This window comes from Physeter macrocephalus, chromosome 6 (assembly GCF_002837175.3).
Source record: "Physeter macrocephalus isolate SW-GA chromosome 6, ASM283717v5, whole genome shotgun sequence".
Classification (NCBI taxonomy): Eukaryota; Metazoa; Chordata; class Mammalia; order Artiodactyla; family Physeteridae; genus Physeter; species Physeter macrocephalus.
The window spans coordinates 83,114,559-83,129,989 of NC_041219.1; the positions used below are offsets into that span (position 1 = coordinate 83,114,559).

General features: G+C 40.8%; 2 protein-coding genes across 3 annotated transcripts in view; one reads left to right on the top strand and one right to left on the bottom strand.

Moving 5' to 3' along the window:
* The window catches only part of SLC16A7 (solute carrier family 16 member 7), a 184,942-nt gene extending 169,782 nt beyond the window's left edge, over positions 1-15,160 (bottom strand). Inside the window, exon 1 of one of the 2 annotated variants that reach the window (XM_007111953.3) lies at positions 15,004-15,160. The gene's annotated coding sequence lies outside the window, so the exon portion shown is untranslated. Of the gene's footprint in view, positions 1-14,998 lie in introns of both variants that reach the window. The other variant, XM_007111954.3, reaches the window with a different exon arrangement.
* On the top strand, positions 14,152-15,084 carry LOC129392205 (splicing factor, proline- and glutamine-rich-like). The gene is given in 3 exon segments (XM_055085720.1): positions 14,152-14,483; positions 14,485-14,773; positions 14,875-15,084. Coding segments are annotated over 3 exon segments (831 nt in total).
* Positions 15,161-15,431: the final 271 nt, after the last annotated feature.

The window sequence follows — 15,431 nt, forward strand, 5'->3', positions numbered from 1 at the left end:
CTCTGTTTGTTTGTTCTTTAATTCTTCTAGGTCTTTGTTAAACATTTCTTGCATCTTCTCGATCTTTGCCTCCATTCTTTTTCCGAGGTCCTGGATCATCTTCACTATCATTATTCTGAATTCTTTTTCTGGAAGGTTGCCTATCTCCACTTCATTTAGTTGTTTTTCTGAGGTTTTATCTTGTTCCTTCATCTGGTACATAGCCCTCTCCCTTTTCATCTTGTCTATCTTTCTGTGAATGTGGTTTTTGTTCCACAGGCTGCAGGATTGTAGTTCTTCTTGCTTCTGCTGTCTGCCCTCTGATAGATGAGGCTATCTAAGAGGCTTGTGCAAGTTTCCTCAATAAACAATTTTTTAAAACAAAGTTTGATTCTCTAGTGAAATAAAGTTTAAAAATGAGCCTAGAGATTATCATACTAAGTGAAGTAAGTCAGAGAAAGAGAAATACATGGGGGCTTCCCTGTTGGTGCAGTGGTTAAGAATCCGCCTGCCAATGCAGGGGACATGGGTTCAAGCCTTTGTCCAGGAAGATCCCACATGCCACGGAGCAACTAAGCCCGTGTGCCACAACTACTGAGCCTGTGCTCTAGATCCCGCGAGCCACAACTACTGAAACCCACATGCCTAGAGCCCATGCTCTGCAACAAGATAAGCCACCGCAATGAGAAGCCTGAGTACCACAAAGAAGAGTAGCGCCCGCTCGCCACAACTAGAGAAAGCCCACACACAGCAACGAAGATCAAATGCAGCCAAAAATAAATAAATAAATTTATTTTTAAAAAAGACAAATATATGGTATCACTTATATGTGGAATCTAAAAAAAATGATACAAATGAACTTATTTACAAAACAAAAACAGACTCACAGACATAGAAAACAAACTTATAGTTATCAAAGGGGGAGGGGTGATAAATTAGGAGTTTGGGATTAATAGATACACACTGCTATACATAAAATAGGTAAACAACAAGGACCTACTGTATAGCACAGGGAACTATACTCAATATCTTATAATAAGTTATGATGGAAAGTATCTGCTAAAGAATATATATATATGTATATAACTGAATCACTTTGCTGTACACCTGAAACTAGCACAACATTGTAAATCAACTATACTGTATTTCGATTAGAAAATCATGGCACTTCAACTACCTTATATTATTCTGATGCCTTTTAATAACATAAAGAGCATATCAGAACCACTTCCTTTGAAATCATTAATGATTTGATTACAAAAGATGGCCCTTTTCAGGAGCTAAAACAGTCCATGTAGAAACTTTGCTAACCCCAGTAGACTATTTGGGGATATTATATTTGTTTTCAGGATTAATTAATAATTCTTAATAGGATTATTGATCATAATCCTGTATGTTTTCAACTTGACTCTCTAGTTCCACCTTTGTGGAAGAGGCCCTATGCATACAGGAATACCTTAGTTGCATAATTTCTCTTTGTTTGAATTATTGGCCTTAGACTCTTGATTTTGGTAAACTATAACTTAAATGCTATAAATTGTCTAAGAAATAGGTTGTCTGTGCCCTTAAACTGTCCATACAAGTGTTCAATTAACAACGGAGCATTTCCTGTTTTCCCCATCAACTCTGTCCTATAAAATACTATTCAGTAGATGGTAATAATACCTGATAAATTTTCCCACACCTCCTTGATTGGATATCTTTTTGGAGTCAAGGAAGGGATATTTTAATGCAATGAACAAATTATATTCTCTTTTCAACTGTAAAGAAAAGTCCCATTCACATTGTAAGTGTATCAGACACTGGATAAACAAGACATAACGTTTAATTCAACTGCCTCACATTTTAAAACATGTAGTACCTCAATCATATATTTTGAAGTTGTTCTATTTCAAAAGGAATACATTTTAAAACAATGATGCTAGGATTTCATTACAGCACCATCTTCAAGGTGTTACAGCTGAATGCTCCTGTTCCTATAACAAGACTAAGGTAAAGAGCTAAATTGCTTATAGTGGGGGACTTCCTTCTGAAACGTCCTTTTGAAATGGACTTTTGAAATGGACTCTCTGTAAGAGGAACTCACACTGAATTTCAAGTTATAATGAAGTTACAGTACTTCAATGAACCAATTATTACTAAGATTTTTTTAAAAATGTGTCATGAATTGTTTTTCTTATTAAGGTATAATTGGAGCTGAATGTACCTGTTTTAAAAAGCATAATCAAGTACTAGAAAAAAAGTAAAACAATATTTGGATCCCAGTTTATTTAAACATAGCCTTAATTCAATAGTGTTATCCGTGCCTACTCAATTTCTTGGTACTAACATCAGTCCCAGTATACACAGTTCATGGAGCTGACATTTTTAAAAGAAGGATTATGTATGTGTGCTATGGTCTGAATGCTTGCGGCCCCATAAACTCAAGATCAAATCTTAATGCCCAGTGTGATGGTTTCAGGAGGTGAGGCCTTTGTAAGGTGCTTAGGTCAGGAGGATGGAGCTCTCATGAATGGGATTAGGACTCTTATACAGACCCCACAGAGCTCCAGAGTCCCTTCCACCATGCCAGGACACAACTAAAAGTCTGCAACCCAGAAGCAGGCCCTCACCCGACCACGCTGGCACCCTGACCTCTGACTTCCAGCTTCCAGAACAATGAGAAACAAATTTCTGCTGTTTACAAGCTACCCAGTCTGTGGTATTTTGTCATACCAGCCCAAACAGACTGAGACAATGTGGAAGAGGGACAAAATACAATTTTGCCAACATTTTTCTTGTCCTTTTAATTTTGTCATTTGTTTTTCTGTGAAAGACTTCCAGGTGTGATTTTGATGTTTAAAAGCATGACTCTTAAAAAGTAGCACATTTCAGAAGGACAGAATCCCAAGTATTTCTCTTTTATCTTCCCTACAATTTCCCTTTTCTATAAAATGTTTGTGCAAAGAGGGAGGAATCTACTCCTACCTGGGACAACTACATGGAACATAGGGAAAAATGTGGATTTTGAAAATAGAGCTTTGTGACCTAACCTATTTGAGATATCAGATACTTCATTTCATTCTAAATTAGTGATAACAATGCCAGAAGCCCATATTATAGGGCTGCTGAAGTTGTCAGACAATGACTTTCTGGATTATGTGAGGTGATACATGTAAAGCGCCCGCAGCTTTATCTCTGGCACACAGCCAGCACCAAGAATGATATGTGCCTTCTCTTTTCCCTTTCCCAATCCCAAAAATCTGAGTGTGTAAATCCTTTGGACACCAAGAGAATACCAAAAAATTACATTTTTAAATTTAGATTTTATAGACCACATCTCAATATCTGAATGTATAGCTGAGGAGACATTAGTAGTACTGCTTCAAGACAAAAGCTAGTAAAATAAGAGTTCTAATAAAATGTGAAATAATTTAAAATAGATTATAGACTAAAAAAGTTGGATGGAACGTTCACTCTTAAATGAAAGTTATAGGTCAAATATGCATAATAATTTTGATCATCAATACTGAAGTAACCCAATGAACAGTAATAATTAGGTTTCTAAGCATTTAAAATAAGATTTTTAATTTGGTGATAGAGCTATAGAAGTACATAGGCCCTTTTTTGGAATATTTAAAAATAAATGTAGATAATGGGCACAGATAGCTTAATAGAGTAATAAATCTGTTATTGATAAAAAATAAACTTAAAGCAATAAAAATTTGCATGCTTCCTCATTGAAGTGCTTTTTTTCCCTTAAATTACAGCACATATTACTAAGAAAATTAACGATAAAAAGGGAAATAATTTTTAGATGAGCTTGAGATCTGACATCTGTAAATCCTCCAGTAGCAGGCCATTAATGAGTGTAATTAATGTTCTCCCCAGGACACAGCGGCCAGGTGACTCTCCACAGAGATGGTAATGTGGTCCACAGGGGATGGACTTACATTTTCTTATATTCCCTGAGGTTTCTTCTGAATCATTCACCTTTTCCTATCTACTTATTATGTTGTCATACCAATTAGTGATAAGTAAATATTCCTGCAGTATCCTCCACTTTTTAAGTTCAGAAAAAGAAACTGGTATTTAGTTGCATTGATTCTTTGTTTTTCTTCTGAAAGAGGCCATGGCTTCAGGAAAATGCATTCAAGCATTTTATTGCTACATTGAAGACACCAGGCAATAAGTAACTGGAATCTATATGATATTAGGAAGAGATACTACAGAAAAAGAAGGAAGAAAGGAAGGACATTACAAATAACTGAAACTTTAGAGACAAGGTTAACAGCTATGGACAGAAAGTGACAGAAGCAAGAGAAACAGAAAGGGTACAGAAAGTTCCAGTCCAAAAAAAATCAGTATGTTCAATAAAAATCTGTAGAATAATTTGTAGTGAAAGCAGACTCAACTTTTATAAAAATATGGCACAATTCTTTTAAAAGAAGTCACATAATAGAACAAATTGGCAAATTCACTCTTTTTTTAAATTTCTGAAAGTCCATTCCTATCTATGCCCTACCTCCAAAAGTCTCTCTTTTTAGGGACTTCCCCGGTGGCGCAGTGGTTAAGAATCTGCCTGCCAACACAGGGGACACGGGTTTGAGCCCAGGTCCAGGAAGAGCCCACATGCTGCAAAGCACCTAAGCCCGTGAGTCACAACTACTGAGCCTGCACTCCAGAGCCCGCGAGCCACAACTACTGGACCTGCGTGCCACAACTATTGAAGCCCACACGCCTAGAGCCCGTGCTCTGCAACAAGAGAAGCCACCACAATGAGAAGCCTGCGCACCGCAATGAAGAGTAGACCCCGCTCACCGCAACTAGAGACAGCCCGCGCGCAGCAACGAATACCCAACGCAGACAAAAATAAATAAAATAAAATAAATTAATTTTAAAAAAAGACACTTAAAAAAAAAGTTTCTCTTTTTAAAAAAGTCAATTTCTTGGCGATATTAGTTAAAGAGGGTCTATTTACTAGTAATTCACTCTTTTTTTAAATTTCTGAAAGTCCATTCCTATCTATGCCCTACCTCCAAAAGTCTCTCTTTTTAGGGACTTCCCCGGTGGCGCAGTGGTTAAGAATCTGCCTGCCAACACAGGGGACACGGGTTTGAGCCCAGGTCCAGGAAGAGCCCACATGCTGCAAAGCACCTAAGCCCGTGAGTCACAACTACTGAGCCTGCACTCCAGAGCCCGCGAGCCACAACTACTGGACCTGCGTGCCACAACTATTGAAGCCCACACGCCTAGAGCCCGTGCTCTGCAACAAGAGAAGCCACCACAATGAGAAGCCTGCGCACCGCAATGAAGAGTAGACCCCGCTCACCGCAACTAGAGACAGCCCGCGCGCAGCAACGAATACCCAACGCAGACAAAAATAAATAAAATAAAATAAATTAATTTTAAAAAAAGACACTTAAAAAAAAAGTTTCTCTTTTTAAAAAAGTCAATTTCTTGGCGATATTAGTTAAAGAGGGTCTATTTACTAGTACTGTAGTATAAAGGCAATTAATAACTTGTTCCTTCTATTCTTAGTATTCTCTTCTGCAAAATGGTAATAATAACATCTACCTCATTGGGCTACTGTAAATTTTTAATGTGAGAAGGTATAAAAAGCTCTTGGCATAGTGCTGGCACTTAGCTGTGTGCACAATAGCTAGTATTATTTTTATTATAACTAGTGATTAGCAAAATTATTAATGTATGTCCAGCATGCATGTACATTAAGGAGGCAGAGATACCATTTGAGAAAAAAATATTCTCTGTCCTCAACAGAAAATAGCAAATGAATAAGTATTCTAGATGAGTGATTTTCCACAGTTCAGTATCACAGATCAATGAGTAAAAAAATAAAAAATCTTATTTTTTACCAATTGATTCAAATGTCCCATCAAGTTTAAGAATCACAGTTCTAGATGAATACTTACAAAAAGTATACTCATAGATAAATGAATATTATATGAATTATATACAGAAATATAATTCTTATCCTTCAGCAGACTTTTGTATTTATCCATGTGTTTTTTGCTTTCACTCTTGAGTTTTGTGCACTTATAATGACCATCTCCTCGTTTCACTTAAAGACTATTCATCTCTCAGCTCTAAAAACATTTCCACTTCTTTCATTAAAGCCTTCTTTGATTGCTCTGTTACATAGTAAAGTCTCCTTCTTCTGGAATCCTAGAGCAGGGGTCAACAAATATTTTTCTCTAAACTGAAAGATAGTAAATATTTTAGGATTTGCAGACTTAGTCACAACTACTCAACTCTGTCTGCAGCAGGCAATCAGCCACAGAAAATACAGAAACAAATGGGTGTGGCTATATTCCAGAAAAACTTTATTTATGAAAACAGGTAGCAGGCTAGATGTGGCCCAAGGGTTATTTATACTTTGTCAACCTCTGCTGTAGACAATCACTGCTTTATCATTTTATTTTGACACTCAATCCTACTCTGGATTGTACCTTTAACTGCGCACACATAGAGAATGTCTCTGAAATTAGAGACTCCTCAGGGGGTCAGGAAAGATGTCTTATACATGATCTTTTCAGGTCTCTGTGCATATTACTTCATGGAGCAATGCTTAATTATTTACTGATTTAAACTGATTTTAAGATATGGGAGCAAGATCTAGTTGCCATTAGCGTCCTACCTACATTGAAACATCTACTGAGACATTGACTCTTAGGGTTCTCTAATGGGCAGCCTCATCTTGCTGAGTCTTTATCCTACCTGTAAATGAATATATCTTACTTGGTAATAATGAGGAATAGAAATTCTATTTTTAAAAGATCAGACACATAAGAAGCACTTAAATGGTATCAATAATTACGTTGCCATAAGTTTGCATCTTAATATGAATAAATTTCTCTAAGTCATGATAATAGAATGATTACTGTTTTTCTCTTTGTCATAGCTTTTAAATGTGCTTATGTGCACTGCTACTTCTAAGTGGAAAGTAAGAAATTTCCATCTTAAAATTCCCTTGGGATACAGTCCAATTGATGTTACTAACATTGTGTTTAAGTGAAAAATTTAGCACTGAAATATTTTTGCAGCGTCAATATCAGTGTTGAGTTGTCTTCCTATATGTACCAAAAACCAGAGCTTTGTCTATATGGGAAAGACCCACATTACTGTAACGTCAATGAGTTGTTGTTTTATGAATCTCCTACTTGGCTCAGGCTGTGAATAGTAATATTATAATTCATAAATACCTGCGCACAGAAGAGAATTCCTCAAGAATAAAGAGGCCCTGCCTCAAGATGCACCAAAAATACTGGTAGAGATAAAAGCAAAATGATTATGATTACCATTTATAAGTTACCTGCATTATTTATTTACTCTCCAGCAACATTCCTGTGATATAGGTTTTATTGTTTCCATTTTTTTAAATGAGGAAACTGGGGTTCTGAAGGTTCACATATCTTGATTTTAGTTAAACAGCTGAGATGTGGCTAAGTCAAAGTTCCATCAAGGTCTATCTAACTAACCACAAAGCCTCTGATCCACCACGTGACACTGTGATGGAGAAAAAAGGAAAGAGAGAAAAGAGAGAACCACAGACTGAGACAAACTACAGAGTGAAGATGACATCAGAGGTCTACAAGAAGTTGACTGAAGGACATAAATTGCTTAGCCTTGTTTTGAGAATATGTTCCTTTATTTGTGGGCCTCAAGAGTAAAAGGAGCTTACCTGTTTGCCAACTCTAACATCTAAAACGGTGTCTGGGAGCACAGTGGATGAATAAACAGTTGTTAGTAAAGGATTACATTCACTGGCTTGAAATACGTCATAGGCTTTATTCAACAGCCCACTTCACTGCAGATCTGGCATCTATACATCCATGGGAATTCTCCAGACACTTTTCTGTTCACGTACCCACTGGTGCCCGCAGCCTGGGGTATCCACAGGAGACCTGCCACCCCATGCCCACTCCACCCCTATCATCTTGCTACCTGTGCTAAAGGGATCACATCCTGGACTTACTGTTTCTTTAGTCCCTAATGGTTCCCCAGCCTCCCTGAGTCCACAAGCGATAAGAGGTCATTATTTTTTCGAAGCCTCTTAGTTTGGTTCCAGATACTTCCTTTAAACAGTAAGGAAGTCTTATTCTGCTGACTCTGTGTTTTAACAGATCAAGACTCGTTATCCTTGACTAGTCATTTTTTTTTAAACATTTCTCAAACTTCCTTCCTCTAGAATCTCTTAAAATCTACTGCAGACCTGCATATTTTAAATTACTAATATTGAGAGGGTGTATTGTGGTTAATAGATTCAAGTCCAGATCCCTCCACTGACAAGATGTACACACCTTGGGCAAGATACTTAACCTCTTGCCCTAATTCCCTCACCTGTAAAATGAGGGTCAAAACAATGCTTCCTCATAAGGTTTGGAGGATTAAATGAGTTAAAATGTGTAAAATGAATATGTAAAATTATACCTGACACATAGAAGTGTTTGATAAAGGCAAGCTATTTTTACTCAAAGTGATCTCTATAGCTTTACCTAATAGTCACAACTTTGGTCTCTAAACTCACTTATTACACACACACTCACACACACACACACACACACACACAGCATCTTAGGTGCTTTACCTCTTACGGCGTTAATCTACAAAGGCAAATAATTTAACTGAGGGGCTAATATCTAATTGTAACCAAAATTTAAAGTGAATTTTCCTTCTTTCCTTCCTTTCGGTGGTTTATTCATTCATTCACTACACTGAGGGCCACGGAAAGAAAATGTTCAGCCCTGAGGTAACAGTGGGTTCTTCCAAAGGTGGATCCCTCTATATGCCTTTACTTGCCACCTTCTGACTTCATCTGAAAAGAGATAATATTGATGACCAATGGGCTCATGAACAAGGGTTCAAACATTTATATTCATAAGCAACCATTTTCATCCTTGAACTATATTGTACATATATGGACTTTCCTAAACTTGAATGCTTCCAGAAACACAATGGCCTTAAAAAATAGCTTCACCAGGTCCTGTAAAGAACAGATTAAAAAACGGAATATGTTAAATTCAGAGAGAAAACGTAAGAATGTGAGCTGTCACCACATATGTACAGGCTCTCAATCAACCCAGAAAAAGATTTATTTTTTGTGGCCCTGGAAAGCTGAGTAAGGGTCCTAGGTAGAAGCAAGAAGAATGCAGTCACAACTGGAACTGTCTTTAAAAGAACAGGCTGCCTCAGTGAACATACTTAAAATAAAAATAGATGATGGTATATTGAAAATGCTGAAGAAACAATAAAGAAAAGCAGAAACCAATGTCCTCTAAGTCCCACGTAACTCCGTAATCCACCAAAGTGCTAAAGGATATGTAAATATGGATATGTTATTCTTCCCAACATCCAGAAATTTATAGTATATAGAGAAACCAAAGATATACAAATCTATATGCAACGAAAATACAATGTTTAAAACACACAAGACAGATTACAATGCAATGTTACTGAAATTTTAGAAAAGCTTCTTCTACCTATCCAGAGGCTTCAGAGGAAATCTGAATGTGGTGTTTAAGCTCAGCTAGACATGAAAATAGCAGGAGGTTAGAGCATTTTAAGATGAAAGAACAGCAAGGCCAAAGGTGTGGTGTCAGGAAATAGAATGAAGATCAATGAGGCACAGGGGACAGTTCAATTTGACTCGAGGATGGTGGCAGTGGGAGACGAACCTGGAAAAACTTTCTGGAATTACAGAGGTTGAAACGTTGGTCCTTAGACCTAGGTAATGGGAGTCCCAAAGTGATATTAACAAATAGGAAAAGGAGGTGTATTTCAGTAAGAGTATCTCGTGGTACATACAGAATTAACTGGTACAGTGAGAAACCAGAAATAAGGAGACCTGCTAAGAGACTAGGACATGACTCTAGGTAGTGTGTCAAACGTGCCTGAACTCTGTGGCAGCATCAGAAAAGAGGAAACTGGTGAAAGAAGCATTTTGGATGTCAGGTCTTAGCAACTGACTGTAAGACATAAGGCTGGGGGTGTTGAGGGTCTCAAAAGCTTCTAGACTAGAATGTTAAGACCAATGAAAGCAACAGGGGCAACAGAAGGAGGGAAGACAGTGTTCAGAAGAGACCACAGGGTGTTAGCCATGTCAGAAGCACAGAAGAGGTAAGCTGTCCAGCAGGGACTTGGAAAGGGCTGCCCTGAGCTATGTGAAAGTCAGGGCTGAAGATAACGACTTGGGCGTTACTCTTGCTGAGGTCAAAACACAGGCCAAGAGAGGATGAGCTTTGCCAATGGATCAAATACAGATAAGAGAAGAACTCAAACGGAAATTGAGGAACACATACTTGAGTGAGTAGGAGATGAAAGGAAAGCCGAAGAAGAGCCACCAATGAGCACTCAGAGAAGTAAGAGGGGCACAAAGAGTACGCAGAAGAGAAGAGTTTAAGAAGCAGCAGGTGCCAACATTACCAAAGGCTGTTGACGGTGTGAAGCGAATGAAGATTTGGACCCTCAGAGGCCAATTATAACCTGATTCTGAAATATTAATACTTAATATACTTTACAGGGAAGAACTCACTCCTTTAAATCAAAGTAGTTTCACAGGAGATTATTACTCTTTTTATCCTTTGAAGAAAAAACAAAAGAATTTCTTATTGGAAGGTACACTCATTTCAAGGATAATTTCCTTAAACATTCTCAATTTGATCTTATTGGCCAATAGTTTTCAATGACATCTAGTACTATTCTTCCAAAAGGTACTTCAGGGGACATTTTCAGTAATTATGACTGAGGGGAATCTATCGGCATATGGAGGACAGGGGCCATACACACTAAATGTCCTGCAATAGAAGAGGCATTCCTAATCCATGTAGAGGAGCCCTGCCCAAATGCCAATAGTGTCACCTGTTGAGAAACACTGTCACATAATGCTGTTTATCACTGAATGCACCTTTTGTATATTTGAGAAAAATTGATAGAACTTCAGATTCTGAAATTTTGGAGAATCAATTTCAAAAACAGGCAAATATCACGAATACAGTTCATGCCTTAGAAACTTTTCAAGCAAATGCCTGCCTTTTAGTTTTACTGTTTATTCATATCTAATCTAGTTCCAAAAGAAATAGGTCTTCAAGTAAATTATTTAGTAGGGCAGCTTCTTATAATCTATAACTCTTCTACGTATTAGCTCTAATCAGAATCTGTTTAGGGGTGTGCATGATTAATAAGAATACATTTCATTGTGTTATTAGGTGAGGAAACAGCCAATGTTTAATTTAACTGCTTTTGAAAAATACCAACATTTTGTACAGATCTTTATTTATTTAAACAAATATTTCTCTGCGTTACCACCCATACTAGATATTTTCCATTGAAAATTTCTGTTTTCATGCCAAATATTACCAAACAGTAATCACCAGTTCAGATACCTGAACCACACAGTATGTCATTTTTTGTGGGGCTATCCTAAGTGTACAAAATTTTTAACAAAAATATCTTTACACCAGCATTTTGTAGTTGTCGCCCAAATGCCCTGTAAAATTTTCAAGAACTTATTTGGGATTTCAATAAAGATTAATAAAAACTACTGGATCTTCCAGGTAGGTAGATGAGGACCCTGGATTCACCATTTAAGGGACCAACTGAGAAAACGAAGCTCGCTTCGTCAGTTAAAAAAAAAGTCTATTACTCACTGAGACTTAGTGTGCAGTCGTTTCCCAACACATTTCCTGCACACTTTAATCCAAATAGTTGAGAAAGCCTCGGACAAACAAGGATGACCTCTCAGACAATGAGAGTCCATTCAGTGGCTTATGCAATCCAGCACTATAATGCCATCTATTGAGAAACTTGGCTCTTCAAAGGGTTCCCAAAAATCTGTTAAGAAAAACAAGCCAGCAAACCTTATAACAACCTAGTAGCCTTAACGTCAAATATTTAATACCTGACACTAGCTACCATGAATTATTTCTATGCATGTGCTTACATAGAATAAATAATGCGGGACAAGGCAAACAACTCTTCAAAAGATCCTCAACTATCCTGTCCCCCAGGCAAAGTCCATGAGGGATTCCCTGCCAGATTTAGAGTTGTAGGCAGGAAAGGAGGCTCACTCTTCCCTTGTTTGTTTCTCCTCCTGTCCCTCCTTGCTTCATTTTTTCTATAATCAGTTGTTCAGGACTATCACCTGCCAGGCACTAAACTGAGAAGAGAGAACACGACAGACAAAGTCCCTGCCCTCGTTCAGCTTCGTGCAGCATAAGCCATACTACTTAGTGGTTAAAATCAGACAGCCTGCCTGGGTGCTTGCCCCAACTCAGCCACTTGCTAGCTGTGCAAATTGAGCAAATTTCTTAACTCTCTGTACCTCAATTGCTCTTCTATAAATGTGGATATTGACAGACCTACCTCTTAGGATTGTTAAGGAGATAAAAGGAGTTAATAGACAGTGGTAGCACAGTCCCCAGGACGTGGTAGCATTACAGAGATGTTGTTATAGTTTCTATACTCTTGGGCTTCTCAGAGTGAGTGGATTAGTCTGTCCAAAGTGCAGAAAAAACTTGCTGCTCAGTCTCTCAAAAAAATGGAAATCAATTCATTAGCAAAGACCTTCTTTGGGGAAGGGATGTCCTGCCCTCATAACAAGAGAAAATCCTCCATTACCTGTTTATACTGGGTCACTCTCAATGGGCAAATGGATGGGGCTGAACACACAGGTTTCTGAGGAAAGGTACCCTTCTCAAATTTGCCTTTTAGCACATCTTAATTTCTTGAAATTGCTACATCCCTTTCAAATTATTTGAGATATATGCTTCTTCCACTGAGAGGAAACTGACTGATGTCAAAGAGGACAGGAAGAAGATTATCCTAGATGACTAGACGCTGAGTTTTTGGAGAGCAGAATTCCAACCTCCTTCATCTTGGGAACCACAGTACAGTGTCTGAGGTGATTTTAGGGGTTCAGAAATAGCTAGTTTATTTATTAGGTGTTTTCCGTATACTTTATTCCTCACCATAGCACTTCAGGGTAGATACCACGAATCCCATTTTATGAATAAGAAAAACTGAGGATGAGATTGTTAAATAATTACTCAATCTTACAAAAGTGCGGAACTGAGCTTGAAATCTAGGTCTAACTCTAAAGTTAATTACCTTTTTCCATGTGAATGTCTCAAAAACATGTCTGATAAATGAATACAGAATGAAAAGCAATTGCAGGAGACTTCTTTTACTTTAGATCCATGAACCAGGAATATAACTCTGGATAAAGTATATTTCTTTAAGTCTCTTTGCCCTCTTTCCCTTCAGGAGGGCTCAAGGCCAAAGATATCAGCCAGATATTATAGAAAAGTAAATGCATGTCTAGAAATAAACTGAGCATTTAAAGGAAGATGAACTAACTAGGACACTGGGAAAAAGGTGTTAAAATTTCAGATCGCTTACCATTATTAAAACAGTCCGGGAGGGGGTGGGGGGAGCAGTACTTAATTGCAAACTGTTGCTATGAATTTTGCAAAAACTAATTTCTGACTTTATGAATTGTTACTCAACACACTGAGTTGCTTAAGGTAATCCTTCCCTTTCACTGAGATCATTCAGGCCAGCTGACTTAGACTGCTTCAAATGCAATGTGGTCAGAAGCAGAAAGTGGGGCTAGGATTGCCTCACCAGGGCCAAATAAGGGTCACCTTGTTCAATTCTCATCATTCTCTGCAGCCACTCTCCCCCAAATGCACACGTAGTTCTTGAGGTTTCAGTGACACAGCACATTCAAGCCAACGTGTCTGTTGAAAGTTTGCAGCCCTCCCGAGTTCCCAGTCTGGATTTAGTCATAAAGCATGGGGTGCCAGTAAAAGGCACCTAGTGCCCACTGTTTCCAGGCTTATTCACATAACCCTCACCACTGCCCGTGGTTTTATTCCTCTGCTGCGTCCCTTAACAGACCCAAGAAAGGAGGACACGAAATATTAGCTTTCGTACTACTACCCAACTCAGTACTACTTCAGGCAGGACAGGCAGAGAGAAACCGCACATTTCCTCTCGTGTGTGTGTGTGTGTGTGTGTGTGTGTGTGTGTGTGTGTGTGTGTGTGTGTGTAATTTTAACGTCCCTGACGTAGACCACAAAATTCCCTCCCCAGCCCTGCCCGGAAAGTGGCCTTGGTCACAACCGCCCCTGCCAAGGCAGTCTGCAATCCTGTTTCGAGGAAGTAAGGGAGAAAATGGGGGTGGAGAGAACAGCTGCCAAGCAGCATCCGCCCGAAAGAGGAGCCTCGCCAGCCTCCCGCGCTACCTGGCCGGGCCTGGCACCCCCAGCGCGGCGCAGCAGCTCACGCAGGAAACCCAGCGTGAGCCCGGGAGGCGCAGGCCCTCCTCCGCCCCCGTCAAGTCACACTCCTTTTCTGCCCCCGACTGGCCTCGCCCCCGCCACGCTACCTGGGGACCGAAAAAGAACAAAACTCGACCCCCCTGGTATTTCGTCCTCTCCTTCCAGCCTCTCCGAGCCCCCACCATCTGCTAAAAGAGAAGATGCTCCCTATACACACTCTCACCGCCCCCATCCCCAGCTCCTGCGGCCGAGGCCACCCCGCGGTGCCGTTGAGCCCGGGGCGGGATGCTGCTGAGAAGCGCAAGCGGGACACACCAGGCGGGAACCTGCCGGGGAGACTCGTGGGGCAAGGATTGGGGGGCGCACCGCGCCGGCAGAGCCTCGGTGCAGAAGCTCGGAGCTCTGGCGTCGCCTGGCCGGAAGCACGCGGGCGCGCGGAGCGCTCTCCGCCCCGGACCCCTCTGGCCCCCATCTCCGACGCGCCCGCGCGCGCCCCGAGGCTGCACCCGGCTGAGGTCCGCGCTCGTGTGATGCGAACTCTCCTCCGGCAGCCGCCTGGGGGAATTTTGTCTATATAAGGGCTCGTCGGCTAACGGCTTTGGCGTGCGTGTCACAGGTTGGCCATTATTTACACACACGCGTGCGGGGTTTTCCGGGCAGCTCGGGTGACGGATGCGCGCTCGCTTTCCTCTCCGCCGGCGCCCAGTCCTCTGCTCCTCTCCTCCCGGGGTGTAACTTACTTTACCTGGTCTCCGGCACAGGGTGGGCGCTGCAGCGATCCGTCCCCCGCCGGCCGCCGCCCGTTCGCCTCGCTGTCACCGGGTGAATGGAATTATTTATTTATTTATGTCCCCGGACGAGTCCTCGCCCGCCGCAGCCGGAGGGGGTGGAAGAGGAGGAGGTGGAGGCGATGGGGAGGGCAGGCGAGGCGGCTGAGCTCCCTTGTGGATGCCCGGGAGCGCGCGCCGCGCCGGGGGGGGAGGGGGGGGGGGGGGGAGGGGGGGAGGGGGGGGCGGGGAGGAGGGTGGCCGCGAGCTCCCGCGGCTTTGCCTGAGTCCGGGGGCCGCGAGTGGTGGCCGGCCGCCGCCCAGTGACTCCAGGCGGACTGAGCATGCTCCAGGCCACTGTCAACGCTGTAGACGCTTTCTCTGTGGCTCGGGGCGCTCCACTTCG